The 13,611-nt window shown below is 45.4% G+C and overlaps 1 protein-coding gene across 1 annotated transcript; it reads right to left on the reverse strand.

Moving 5' to 3' along the window:
• Positions 1-5,312: 5,312 nt before the first annotated feature.
• Positions 5,313-13,485, reverse strand: LOC120836042. Its single transcript, XM_040222613.3, has 6 exons — positions 11,605-13,485; positions 11,352-11,489; positions 11,173-11,292; positions 9,157-9,180; positions 7,817-8,077; positions 5,313-6,650 (listed from the first exon to the last, which is right to left on the reverse strand). Exons 1-6 carry the CDS (start codon positions 13,013-13,015, stop codon positions 5,863-5,865), a joined length of 2,742 nt encoding a protein of 913 aa, XP_040078547.2. The 5' UTR covers positions 13,016-13,485; the 3' UTR covers positions 5,313-5,862.
• Positions 13,486-13,611: the final 126 nt, after the last annotated feature.

Here is a 13,611-nt window from a genome sequence, read left to right on the forward strand (position 1 = left end):
CCCCTCTTTGTCCTTGAGCAACAAATTAGTTTCGGAAGTCGAACGAGCATGCTGCCTGGTTACTTCGTCAAAAAAGTCGATCGACACGCTGAACGCCCTTTCAAGCTAAAAAAGGTCCTGAATCTGATGCACTTTTCTGCGTGCCTCCGACAAAGCGATATAAGTGCTCTCTTCCCTGGAGAGAGTGCAACGCCTTGTCGTTGCAGATGGTGATCAATGCGCTTGGAATGGAGATCCAGTAGACGTGGCACTACATCTGATCAAACCTAGAATAAAAATAAAGTCTGCAAGTTGGGCAAGTTTGTTCTGATTCATACGAGTATTTTACCTGAAAAAACATAAGAACCAAAAATGAAGGATACCAGAGGACCAGACGCCTCGTCATGTGTTACATTACACATTGAGTCTCCCAGGGTTTTTTTGGCGTAAAGCCTCAGAACCTAGAATAAGATTAATATATCTAAATTTTAGTATTTTTACAGCCGTCAGGAATCGCGAGGCGCTTCTTATGTCAAGACATGGCCATAATGTTTGTAAGAAAAGAGAGTAAAACTGTTTAGATATACTAATTAAGAAAACACTACAATGAAAAAAAAATTTTTTTGAAGCGTATTTGGGATATGTGTATTTTTAATAAATTTTGCCTCTTTATTTTATTCTTTATTCTTTATTCATAAGTTACCCCGCATTGCCCGAAGGCGTTACTGCAGGGGGGTTACAAACGTGAAAAAAACAATTCTTCGGTTGCAGAGCACACTTGTTCCTCCGACAGCTTGTTCCATTGTTGGATGGTCTTGACAAAAAAAGAATTAGCGTACATGTTTGTTCTGGCACGGTATTCTCGTATTTTAAAACAGTGATCGGTCCGGCTTGAAATATAGTGCGGTTGCTTTAGGTAATCGTCTTTGTTAATGCCCAGTCGACCATTAAATATTGAAAACAAAAATTTCAGTTTTAATTTGTTCCGTCGGGCTGAGAGTAATTCCCAATTTAATTCTCTTTTCATGTCAGTACAACTATCCTTTTGCCCATATCGTCCCAGAAGAAACCTCGCTGCCCTATTTTGAATTTTTTCTAGTTTTTCAATTAGATACTTCTGCGCAGGGTCCCATACAACACATGCATATTCTAGAATTGGTCTAACACATGTCAGATATGCCGTTTTCTTCAAGTTTGTTTCGGAACATTTTAAATTTCGCTGAATGAAGTTTAATGCCCTGCCGGCCCTTAAGACTACATCATCGACTTGGGCGTTCCATGAACAGTCATTCGATAATATAACACCCAGATATTTGTACGTACATTCTGTTTTGATGAAGTCATTATTTATACTGTACTGAGTATCGATTTTTTTCTTACTCCTAGTAAAACTTAAATGGACACACTTTTTTGGATTCAAATTCATCTTCCAATTACAACACCAGTTTTCAACACGTACCAGGTCACTCTGTAATTGTTCTGCGTCATGCTCACTCGTAATGCTTCTATATAAAACACAATCGTCAGCAAACAGTCGAATACCGGATGTTATTTGGCTAGAAATGTCGTTAATATAAATTAAAAACAAAAGGGGTCCCAAGACGGAGCCCTGGGGGACTCCAGATGTAACATCAACGTAATCAGACTGCTTGCCGTTCAAAACCACACATTGACGCCGCTGGGACAAATAGCTTTCAATCCACCCTATTGGAAAAACCAGCATGAAAATCAAACTGGTCAAGCTGGTAATTAAGGTGGTCAAGCTGGTAATCAAGGTGGTCAAACTGGTCAATGTGGTAATTAAACTGGTTTAGCTGGCAATCAAGCTGGTTTAAGCTGGGCAAGCTGGAATTTAAGCTGGTCAGTCTGGTCTAAGTAAAAACCAGCATCGTCCAACTGGAATCTGGTTTTAGATTCAATCTGGTGTAGCTGGGAGCCAGTCTGGTCCTAACTAGTTAAGCTGGTGTTCCTGCGAGCCAAGGTGGTCAAGCTGGTTTTCCTGGGAGCCAATGTGGTCAAGCTGGTTTTCAGCAGGGAGCCAATGTGGTCAAGCTGGTTTTCCTGGAAGCCAATGTGGTCAAGCCGGTTTTCAGCTGGGAGCCAGTGTGGTCAAGCTGGTTGAATTGGGAACCAATGTGGTCAAGCTGGTTTTCAGCTGGGAGCCAATGTGGTCAAGGTGGTTAAACTGGTCTTCCTGGGAGGCAATGTGGTCAAGCCGGTTTTCAGCTGGGAGCCAGTGTGGTCAAGCTGGTTGAATTGGGAACCAATGTGGTCAAGCTGGTTTTCAGCTGGGAGCCAATGTGGTCAAGGTGGTTAAACTGGTCTTCCTGGGAGGCAATGTGGTCAAGCTGATTTTCAGCTGGGAGCCAATGTGGTCAAGGTTGTTAAACTGGTCTTACTGGGAGGCAATGTGGTCAAGGTGGTTAAACTAGTCCTCCTAGGAGCCAATGGGTCGGCTGGTTAAATTGGTCTTCCTGCGAGCCAGTGGGGTACGTCAAGCCAGTTAAACTGCTCTTCACGCCAGCTTACTTATCACTAAAACAGAGCTGCCTAGCTGGCAGTCCCACTGTCGGCCAACAAAACAAAATATATCCATTTGTAACCTTGCGCGTGTCTTCTTAAGTGACGCAAGCTGTTTTGCCATTTGGTGACTATATTGAAACGGAATAATGACTGCTAACAAGCTGCACTTTCCGTGTCTCTGAGAAGTGTTTTGGTTCGTGCTCTAGTGGGACGAGGCCATAATAGTTATGACCTATACCGACATCAAGCCGTTTAAGAGTCTGAATGAAAAGCAAGGTAGTTTTAATAGAGGAACAAAATATGTGAAGCAGAAACCTAGTGTTTGAAATATGGTGAAATTTTAGTTATAGATCTCACACTGCATTTTTAGGGTGCCGGGGGGCGGGGGGTATATGCCTTTGTTGTAAAGCAATATGGTTCACCTGACATTAAAAAAAAACAAGCACCGACTGCAAAATGAAGAAAAGGTGTATTGTTTAAATGACAAAACCTTTTATTATGCCACTTATACACATTAAACGATCAAATATGAATTTAGGTCGACAACCAAATGTATATACGGCTGATTCCTCCTATAAGCATTGATTGACAAAGTACACGATCAGAAATTCACTATTTAAAACAATAAATGCGTGCACAGCTCTCCCTCAGTGGCGAGTGAAACCCGGTTGCAACTCCAAAACTTCACACGTGACCTTCCCATCGCCGGCAGTAGAAAAACCAAGCTGCTTTCCAGATTGATTGTTATTATCGCTTTCCACCCATCTCACGGTTGAGTACCACAAGGATCTGTATGAGACTAAGTGATTTATTTATTTGCATTAATGGAACCAATGACATGGTGATCTTTACACAAAGCACATTTATTGACCCCAAAAACCACAACAGACCAAAAACCACATAAACTTCTGCACACGCTCAATCATTTTAACTTGTATTAACAACTAATTGAACCCAATTCAAGTACTGAGCGTACAAGGCTACAGAACAGACACACTACAGATATTGGTGAAGTGAAAGAACTTGATAACCAAAGTGATCATTTCCAACTTCTTATCTCTAATCCAAGGATCTTAGAAACGTGTGCAGTGAATTTGTCAATATAGACGCCAAGGTCTCTTACTAGAGATACAGCATCTACCACATTTCCCTCAAGCACATAAGGGTAAAAGAAAACTTCCCACTTTCTCTATAAAGAAATCAATTTAGCTTTTAAGATTGAACGACAAGGCTTTTTTTCTACACCACTCTGAAATTGCACCAATATCAGTTTGCAATAAAGTACAATCAATATGGTCTTTAACATTTAAAAAGAGTTTCATGTCATCAGCAAAAAGAAGTACATTTGAGTGCTTGACGCATGATACTGTATTGTTTACAAACAAAATAAACAACAGTGGTCCCAGGTTTGAACCTTGGTGTACGCCAGAAGTTGATCTAAAACACTTCCAAAAAGTTGCCAACATAAACAGTATTACTATGTAAACTCAGGTAGCTCCTGAACCATTCACAAAGCTTTGGGCACATGACATAAAAAGAAAGTTTGCAAAGGAGTAAAGTATGATCTACACAGTCAAAAGCCTTTGACATGTCAAAATATACAGCATCAATTTCGCCTCTGTGACTATCGGCACAAAGAAATCTAGAAAAGAGCACAAATCTCTTTCAACGGACTTTCCCTTTTAAAAACCATGCTGAAAAAGACTAAATTTTTTTACTGAGGTAATTTGAGATCCAGTTATGCATAACCATTTCGAAAACCTTCGGGAAACCACACAATAACAAAACGGGACGATAGTCACTAATAATGACAGATCACCAGCCTCGAATATGGGCACAACTATAGAAGACTTCCACAAATTAGAGAAAGTACCCCTCATGAGAGGTGCTTTGTATGTTTGAACAATGTTTGCTTCAATGATATAAAATGCCCTTCAAATTTGGAACAGAAATGCACTAGAAGGATATGTATGTTCTACCTAAGCTTCAAGAAAAGTACAAAAATGTTCTAACAAACCAAATACAGGGTTTAAAGGAAAGAAAAAATGAAAGCCAGTTTTTCGGCCCACATGATGAACAAACTGTGCATCGCAAAAAGCGGAAAGTCCACCAAAATGATGCTATCAGTAAGATAGGATGTGATGAGCACTTTCAACGTTAAAGGGATGCAGAAGCGAAATTTTGATTTCAGAAAACAATGCAGAAGCACTAGGCGGGAAGCTACAAACCCGAAAGCGTCACCCATAAATCATTATCTGCAATGGATGGTCGTATTTTTGCGAAAGAAGAGCTCGCTTGAACAAGGCCAAAAATGCCCACGACGTTGCGATTCTTGTTACCTCCTCTCTTCGGTTTGACTCCACGAGGACACAAAGAGGGAAGGAAGCGAGGCCGTTTCCCCTCCTCCTTAACTGTTCTGCAGGAAACAAAATGTCGCAATTCTCACTCAATCGCATCCTTATTTTACAAAAATATGGCCATCCGTTTCGGATATCTCTTTATGAGTGCTGTTTTGGGGTTTGCGGCGCCCCGTCGAACACTCCTGCTACATTATTTTGTGATATCCAAATTTCGCTTCAGCATCCCTTTAAAGGGATACTTCAACGAAATTTGAAATGTATCCGTCGTGTTCAAAAATAGGTTGAATATGATCCACAATATCCGTAAATGACAATCGCACGTTTGTATTTTGAGCCTGGTGGCTGTACTGCCCACTCTGGCAAGCGCTCGGAGAAGGCCCAGCGGAGACTAGTGACATCTAATGCAATCGTGACGTAGGTCGTCTCGGGACGAGCAAGGCTGATGTCGAGAGGATGGCCTAGTCGTTCCAGCAACCAAAGCAGCTGCTTTTGTATGAATTTTGAGTGACGGGTTAATCTTCTACAATCTTGTAGGGAGACAATAGCTACTTCTTGAACGTACAAAAGGGATTCTCGGGAAGAGGGGAGTTCCTCCGTACCCCCTTCTCTCATCGTGGCCGGAGGCGAGACACTGACCGTCACTAGCTGTCAAGGTTCCTAGACGTGCATTACAAACGAGGTGTTAGCGACTCCACCAGGTGCCTTTTGCTAATCATTTAATTTGTTTTAAAATTCCATTTCGTAACTTTTTTAACAAGATATTGGTGTGTTCGATGTGATACTGCTCCTTTGAACACATATAGACCTTAAAATAAGCACCGAAATTTCCTTGTAGTATCCCTTTAAAATCGTAGCACAGCTCCTTTAAATTTGAGCAGTCTTCACGACCACCAACAAAGAATTCGCACAGATTCCCAGCTTTCCGCATTGCCCAGCCCGTCTATGCAAAACACAAAAAAACTGGCATTCATTTTCTCTCACAGACCCTCTAGAGTCAAGGCTAATCACGCTCTATTGTGTTCGGCAAGTCGCAAATGAATGACTTGCTGTCTGTAGGAAAATCAACATAAACGCAACTGCTCTTGAGGTTAGCAGGTTCAATACAGCTCACAGTGTCAACTTCAGAAAGGAAACACTCCTTAATATGTTCTGGTAGATACTGTGATTGCCTCAGCACAACACTCCTGCAAAGAAGGATGCAGTGAGTGCCACTTGAGGACTTTAGTTCCAAGATTTTTAAAATCCTAAAGTAACTATGGTCGTACGTGCACACAAAAGTTGTGTCACTTTTAGTTGCCCTCGTGTAAGCAGTGCTGTGGTAGACTTGGTGGTTCACAACACACCTCTCATACTCCGTCATACAGTTAATCGAAGCTCTACAGTGCTGCTCCAGAGCAACCTTTTCGTCAGTGGTGACACTTGCTGCACGCCCACAGCCAAGCATGGTTGCTTCCTCCACGTGGGAGGCGTTCTGAATGGGCATATAGCCCAGAAAGCCGTGGCAGATTTTTTCTACCCTGTTGGGTAGATGATGGCTGGCAAGCAAGAGCTCCAGCTCCTGCGCCATCACGACCCGCTCCACGACCTGCTGGGGCAGTCCTTTAGCAGCAGATACCAGGTTCACCAGTGTGCCATTGCCACCCTCAAAAACGAAGGCCGAATGGGCCCAGAGTGGTCCAAGGTGGCGCACACAGCCGGCCAGATGGAGCAGCAGGTGCATATTGAAGGTCATGGCCCCTATCCCATAGAGGGCCTCGACGCGACACACGAACGCGTTTAGTAGTTCTTCTGTAAGAGCGGTTTAGACGAAAGGTCAGTGCCAAGCATACCTGGTTCAGATTGCCAATGTCATTTTAATAAGCTATAATGTGAATTCGCAGGTGGATTATCATACCTCTTCTACACATTCCATTAGAAGGCTGCACTAAACAAACACCTGCAGTTTACTGTTCGCAATTTTAAGTGCGCAACAAGGCAGTGGCGCTGCTGCGTGGCTCATAATGATATCTTCTTGCGTGATGCAGCAGCCGCCATCGTCGAGCCGAGCACACGTTGTAGGCAAAGTCCCAAATTATCAGGTCATCACCAGAGTGCCCACCATGAGTACTTCGCTGTGGTACTGCAGCCACAAAACCATGATGAAGCAGATTTGTTCAGTGAAAATTCAGAGAGTGCATGTTTAGAACAGCTGCACAATGCCGAGGGTACTCACTAAAGGCTCGTTCACATTCTTGCAACCGAGTACGACCGAGAGAGACCAGACCGGTTTTTAAGCCTCTTGAGACTTCTTAAGACCGGATGCACTGCAGCGGAGCTCGTCCTAAGAGATCGCAAGAGGCTTAAAAACCGGTCTGGTCTTTCTCGGTCGCAAGTGTGAATAGGCCTTAAGGCTCTCGTGCAGCTAGGAAAGAGGTCATTGTCGCTATGTACTCAGCAAAATACAGGCAAAAAATGGCAAGAAAATCTCAAGCTGAAGCAGTTCAAACCTTGCATGTGAATTTTTGATCCAGCTGTGCCGACCATTCAATTATACCACTTTTTCATCATGCATGTCTGACATTCAATTCACAACAATCAAAATTGGAATGTTATTTAAGCATACTAACAATCTGTATCAAGAGTCCTATAAAATTTGTGTTGCTCATGGCATGCTTGGAGATGGTGTGAGGAGGTTGTCTTACATAGTTTCAAATACTGTGAACGTAATAATTTTTGAGGAAACCTAATGTTCTGAAATCTCAAGATTTGAAAAGTATGACAAAAAAATTTATTGCATGTATACATACATCACCCCCCTCCCTTTCCCCATCAATGCAAAATTTTCTGCCTGCACAATTTTTCCAGAAACCTACACTTTGCAAAATTTGTGAAACAAAGCCCTCGAAAATAAAGCTGTTTAGAAGTGTTGGCTAGATGGCAAGGCTTCAACTAAATGCTTGTTTTTGGGAGCTCACCTGCACGCTTGATGTCACGGAGCGTAAGGCTGTCATGCAGCAAAATGTGTACAGCCTCACAGAGCTTGGAGAGGTGCTTCCAGTAGAGTTGGGGAAGGACATCCAGCAAGCATGGCAGTGCATAAAAAAGGAGCCACTGCTTCCACTCTGACGCCTTCCAGAAGCCACGCTCCTCAATGGAACGAGGCAGCCTTGTTATACAGTGGGGAGGCTTGATGCTTCGTAGTCGCTTGTCTACCTTGACAACAGACTCACGTGTACCTGCAAACCACATTTAAACTCTTCAGTGATTAGAACACCTAGCTTCATAAAGGAGTTCTTAGAAAAATTGATTTCTTAGATCTAGACAGTAAATTTGAATAAAATATATTACGAAAGCACGTTTATGACAAATTTTGCAGCGTTCTATTGAAAATGAAATTCAGCATATCATTGTAGTGCAACAGGTACTGTAGTTCCTCCAGTATTTTATGCTGGGCAATCTAAGGAATTCTATGGTTTTTTACGGGCCTGAAAAAACCTCACAGGCAGCCACCGAACAAGGTAGGTTCTATGAGGAGCAAGTACGTCTGCTCCACAAACGGGGTACAGTGATGCCCTGGCGCCGAGCTCCGATTAAATGACAGGGGTACACATAAACGCTGCGTCGTCTCCTAATCGTACGAATGACTGTCATGTCCTTTTAGCAGCCGTCGAAACTCCATTGGTTCTTTGTGAACAAGGGCTCGTCCTTTGAAGGAGGGGGAGGAGATAGTTCGAAGGGTATACTCATTTTGTCGACTAAGAATGACCAGGTGCACCACAAGGACCACAAAACCCACGGATCAGATGTTTCTTTACCAACCAGATAGAATGCTGTCTAGTGGGCAGAGTTTCGTTGCAATTGTGATCACTCCCTCTTACTTTTTCGTGGCTTTGTAATGTTGAGAGAAGACTCCTTTAGGCTCGTTCACACACTTGTAACCAAGTATGACCGAGAGAGACGAGACCGGTTTTTAAGTCTCTTGCGACATCTTAGGACCGGATGCGCTGCTGCGGAGCTGGTCCAAAGACGTCAGAAAAGGCTTAGAAACCGGTCTGTCTTTCTCAGTCATACTCGGTTGCAAGTGTATGAACGATGTTTTACTATTCCATGCCTTCCCTCTCGCACGCAACGTGACACATTTTCGTTGAATTGCTTACTACACAGCAGATAAACACACTGGTGCTGCAGCAAAAATATTGGGTGAGATTGATGTTGCAACGATTCTCAAAGCCCTGTGTCGTTTAAAGGGATGCTGAACCGATATTTGAAATCTTATAATTAGTGCCCGAGCGGGCTTCACGGAATGGTACTGTACCTAAAAACGATATTGAATCCGACGGATGGGGCCCGAATTATTGTATTTCTTTGAATTAAGAGCGAATCCTCGGCCGGAAGCCGCCGGCGCGAGCGAGTCCTTCTGAGAGCAGGCGTAGCGGAACTGACGTGCGCATTCTCGGCGCCCCCAGCGCCCCTGGCGCCTCCGCGCATTCTCCTCGTTCGTTGGTGCTCGCCTTGATTCTTCGCTCGGCGGCTGTTCTCAAAGCGGCTGGGACTAGTACCACGCGGGCAGAGCAGACAGAGAGAGAGAGGAGGAGTTTGGAAAGGAAGAGATAGTCCTGTAGACTCACTCGAATGGGAGTCGTGCTAACTATCTTTGGGGGGAGGGGGAATGGGAGTGAAAGATGAGCAGAAAGAAATGAGATTAGATAGAGGTCGGGAAGCGGTCTTCCGGATGCGAGAGGGGGGGGGGAGGGGGGGCCGAGGACACAGAATTCACGGGCACACGCGGGCGGGCACGCGGATGGGGCTCCGGCGCGGGGTGCGCGGCGGAGGCACGCGGTCACTGCAGAGTCGGGGCAGAGACATCCGAGTCATTCTCAGGCTCGGCGGACGTCAGGGAGGGCGGCGGAGGTACGCGATCATTCCGGGAGTGGGAAGAGTCAGCCGAGTCGCTCACAGGCACAGCGCATGTCAAGGGGGTGCGGCGGAGGCACATGATCACTCCAGGAGCCCGCGTGGTACTAACAATAACAAACGCCACCCGACTTAGCGCCTGGCTTGGCTTGGCTCAGTCTGTCTTTTGAGGCGAATGAGAATGCGCACGTCACGAAGCGAGTTTTCCACGACGCTCACCAGGGGTCGCGTAAAATTGTATTTTTCGTGTTTATTCAATTTTATACGCCTCCTCGCTCAAAACAACGCCATTTAGAAGTAAAGGACATGCTATGTATGCCATTGCGACCAAGAATTTCCACCCAAAATTTCGGTTCAGCATCCCTTTAACAAAATTAAACATAAAAAAAAAAAGCCGCCTGGTAGCATTGTTTTCTCGGTTACCAAGCGGCGTCGGCAATGAGCAGTAGATCGACGGAAACCTTTCTTAAAGACCGCATTCATGTCTAGGGACACAAATGGACTGCTGATACTGCTAGATGACAGGTTAAATGGGAGTAAGCACGAATGACATTTGAGAAATCTGGAAATCAGCTCGCGATCCCAGTTTGGGGTGTCATGCTTGGCAGCGGCAGGCACTGGTTTGTCTATTATAAACTGTCATTCGGCACAATATTGCCGCGCTGAGGGCCGAGCAAACAACACTCTGTCACATAGTTCTAAAAGATTCCCGTGTATTCTACTCGAGGCGTAACTTTTACCGTTTCATCTTTGTTTCTCGTTCTAGAAAGTGCCTGTTCATTCTCGCCCTGAGCCCGCGACGCTCGAAGCGGCCCACAACCTTGTTGAATCAGTCTTACTTGGCATGTGAGTGGTACGAGGATAAGTACCCTGCACCTCCACCAGAAATGCCACGAATGAAGGTGACGAGAGGACTAACAGAAACGTTCTCAGGGCAAAGAATGCTCTGCCGGGGTGCATCTACTGCTCAACTTTCTCTACAAGTGCGCTCGTTGCCGCGGACGTCATTGCTCAGAATTGAGCGATTGCTTCCAACTTTTCAAACACTCGGCGACCGTGCAAACTACACATCTCTACAAGTGCGCATTGCGCAGTTGCCGAGCGTTTGGAAAATTTCAAGCAATCACTCGATTCTCGGCAATGACGTCCGTGGCAACAAGCGCGCTTGGAGAGGAAGTTCGGCCATTCATTCATTGTGACAATATCATTTGGAATTCCCATGTGAATGAGCTAATAGATGAGGCAAGAATTAAATACCCGGGCATTAACAACCTTGCAAAAGGCTTGCACATCATCTATCAATTTTCCTAGCTGCCAGATGGTGACACATGATTGAATGCTGTTTGACAATGACAAACTCTAAGGTTTTTGTTTCGTGCATGCTATGGCATTGTAACAGACACGTTAAAACGGTTACCGATGTAGTAGGCCTGTCGTGAGCTTGTCGATGAAAAGAGGAGCTCCGTGACTTGTCGCACCACCCCTTGCAGAACACAATGCATGTATTCCACGCTCATGCCAGCAACCAAGTCGAAACCTGAGCAAAAACGATGTCAGGTAGGTTTTGACATGACACATTCCACACACACAAATTACCTTCAAGGTTCATGAGAGGTGATGGACCCTTGATACCATTTACAGGGCTCCCCAGCCTCTGGGCGAGCTCCATGTCTCGAACAACAAGCTCCGATGTCCTCGGAATTGGGGCTTCATCGGCGACATAGCGCACGCATCCTGCAAAAAGAAAGCAAAGTATTTAACTGATCAACCATTGCGACCTGATCAATGATATCTTCCTTGATTAGCAGGCAAAAGTGTATATCTGCAAAAGAATGAAAATTATATGTACCTTCCTCGTGCTCGCCTTTCATCAAGCAATATGGGCAGCCGAAGAACCCATTGAAAGAGACCATGTTTTGCACGGCAGCACGGGCAGGGGTATCAACGCTGCAGCACAGTACAAAGGCTTTTGAAGTGAGCTGCTGATCTCCATGGATCCATGTCACAGGGGCCATAGTGTTGACTTCCTCCACAAACTTGGTCAGAAAAACCGACATGTCTGGATGGCGCTTCCCAAACCAGAGTCCAGCCAATGTAGGGTGGTGCAAGCGCACTGCAGGGGGTAGTTCATTTACTGTAAATTGAATCGGCCACACTGACGTCTTCGAGGATTTGAAGATGGGGCTCCCATCAGTGTTGAACGTGATTGTTAGGTCACTCGGACCTAAGGCAAGCTCTTGGCGCAAGTGCTTGCAAGCTTCGGCTGTTGTAATGTCCGTAATCAAATCAGAGTCATTGAGTGCTAGCATTGACAGCGAATGATGAAGCTCGACACTTGTTTTTCCAATTAGGTGCTTGAGCTGCTTGTGGAGGTCGAGCATCAAGAAATATGACCCACCATGTCTTAGCTTCTCAGTGGACTCCTCAAAATTGCACACATCGCATCGTGCAATCGAATCGCTTGAGTTGAGGACCGTGTCACAGCATGGGCACAGATAATGGTACTTCACCAAGTTTTCCTTTTTTTTCGTCCACAGCTTCCTCAGCTTGTAGATACTTGTCGGCAGAACTGCGCTGCCAAACAAGGCATTCACAAGTGTCAATAGCTTGCCGAGCCCGGCCCACGTCGATCTCTCCGAAACGGCATACGATATAACCATCGCGATGGCGCCAGCTTTCGACGTTGGTGAATGCGGCAGCATACTAGCACCAAACTCTTCCACGCACAGGGTCAAGAGATCTTCGATGGACCCAGGTCCCATCTCCTCGTCGTCGTCGTCTTCAGAGATCACGGCTTCTTCGAGAGACTTCTCTCTCGACACCTCGCCGTCAGGGTGTTCATCATCAGTGCTGTCCCCTCCGTCATCAGCTTGGTCTTGCGATGCATGCTCACTGTCGGTGGAGACATCTCCGACGTCGACTCCATGGCAGTCTTGGGCGTCATCTTCGTCAGTATCTACAGGGTCATCACGGTAGGCTCCGTGGCAGTCTTCGGCGTCATCTTCGTCAGTATCTACAGGGTCATCACGGTAGGCTCCGTGGCAGTCTTGGATGTCGTCTTCGTCAGTACCTAGAGGGTCACTACGGTAACCTCCGTTCTCTCTACCTTCGTCGCCGTCAAGCGGTTCCGTAACTACAGAGGTGCCAGCGTTAGCCCCCTGACCCACAAGCGTCTTCTGGAAACGTAAGGTTGATACCGGGATGAGGTAAGGCTGGTCTGCGTCTAGGTACCGCTTTCGTCGTTTGCCAGGAGTAGCCATGTCATAAATATTTCGGTCGCCAAACGTAGAATACGAAGGATATCAGTCAAGAAGTCTGCCGGACTTACACACAAGCCCACAAGCACAAGGATTGGCTAGATGTTTGATGACCGCTAAATAAAAAAAGATCCCTCCGCCGCAAAGAACGTCGCGACTCGCGAACACCCAATGATTTGAAGTAGTCTTCCGGAGTTCCGGATTTCAGAGAAAAGAGTCAACTACAGTCACCTCCTTCGTTCAAAAAACGCCACCAAAAGATTTCTGTGAGTGCTGACACGTTTAGGAGAAGGGTGACTGGAGGTTACGGTCACGTGCCTTCCCGAAGAGCGCATTGCATTTGTTTTCTTCCTTCGCGACTCGAATGCGTCCCGTTTATTGTTGTCTTGTTCCGCCTTTCTGAAGCACTACGGCCGTCATTAGTAGAAATAAATATTATTTATTGCTATTACTGTCACACTGCTAACAACTTTTTTTTCCTCATTGCTTTTTTTTTATTTTTTTTTTTATGTGGGTTGTTTGGCTTTTACACCTGACGTCAGATTCGATTCGTAGCCTCGTCGGCATGGCCGTGTGCCGTGTTCCAAAATTTACTCGAC

Source organism: Ixodes scapularis, unplaced genomic scaffold, assembly GCF_016920785.2.
Source record: "Ixodes scapularis isolate PalLabHiFi unplaced genomic scaffold, ASM1692078v2 PGA_scaffold2__306_contigs__length_199485367, whole genome shotgun sequence".
NCBI lineage: Eukaryota > Metazoa > Arthropoda > Arachnida > Ixodida > Ixodidae > Ixodes > Ixodes scapularis.

What these genes read in the sequence shown, in the direction of transcription:
- LOC120836042 (XM_040222613.3), bottom strand. Translation starts at nt 13,015, where the DNA reads ATGGCTACTCCTGGCAAACGACGAAAGCGGTACCTAGACGCAGACCAG. An exon ending in ACGACAGGCCTACTACATCG is followed by an intron (nt 9,181 to 11,172) that starts GTAACCGTTTTA and finishes TCGGGCCCCATC; the next exon opens with CGTCGGATTCAATATCGTTT. An exon ending in CCGTGACATCAAGCGTGCAG is followed by an intron (nt 6,651 to 7,816) that starts GTGAGCTCCCAA and finishes CCGCTCTTACAG; the next exon opens with AAGAACTACTAAACGCGTTC.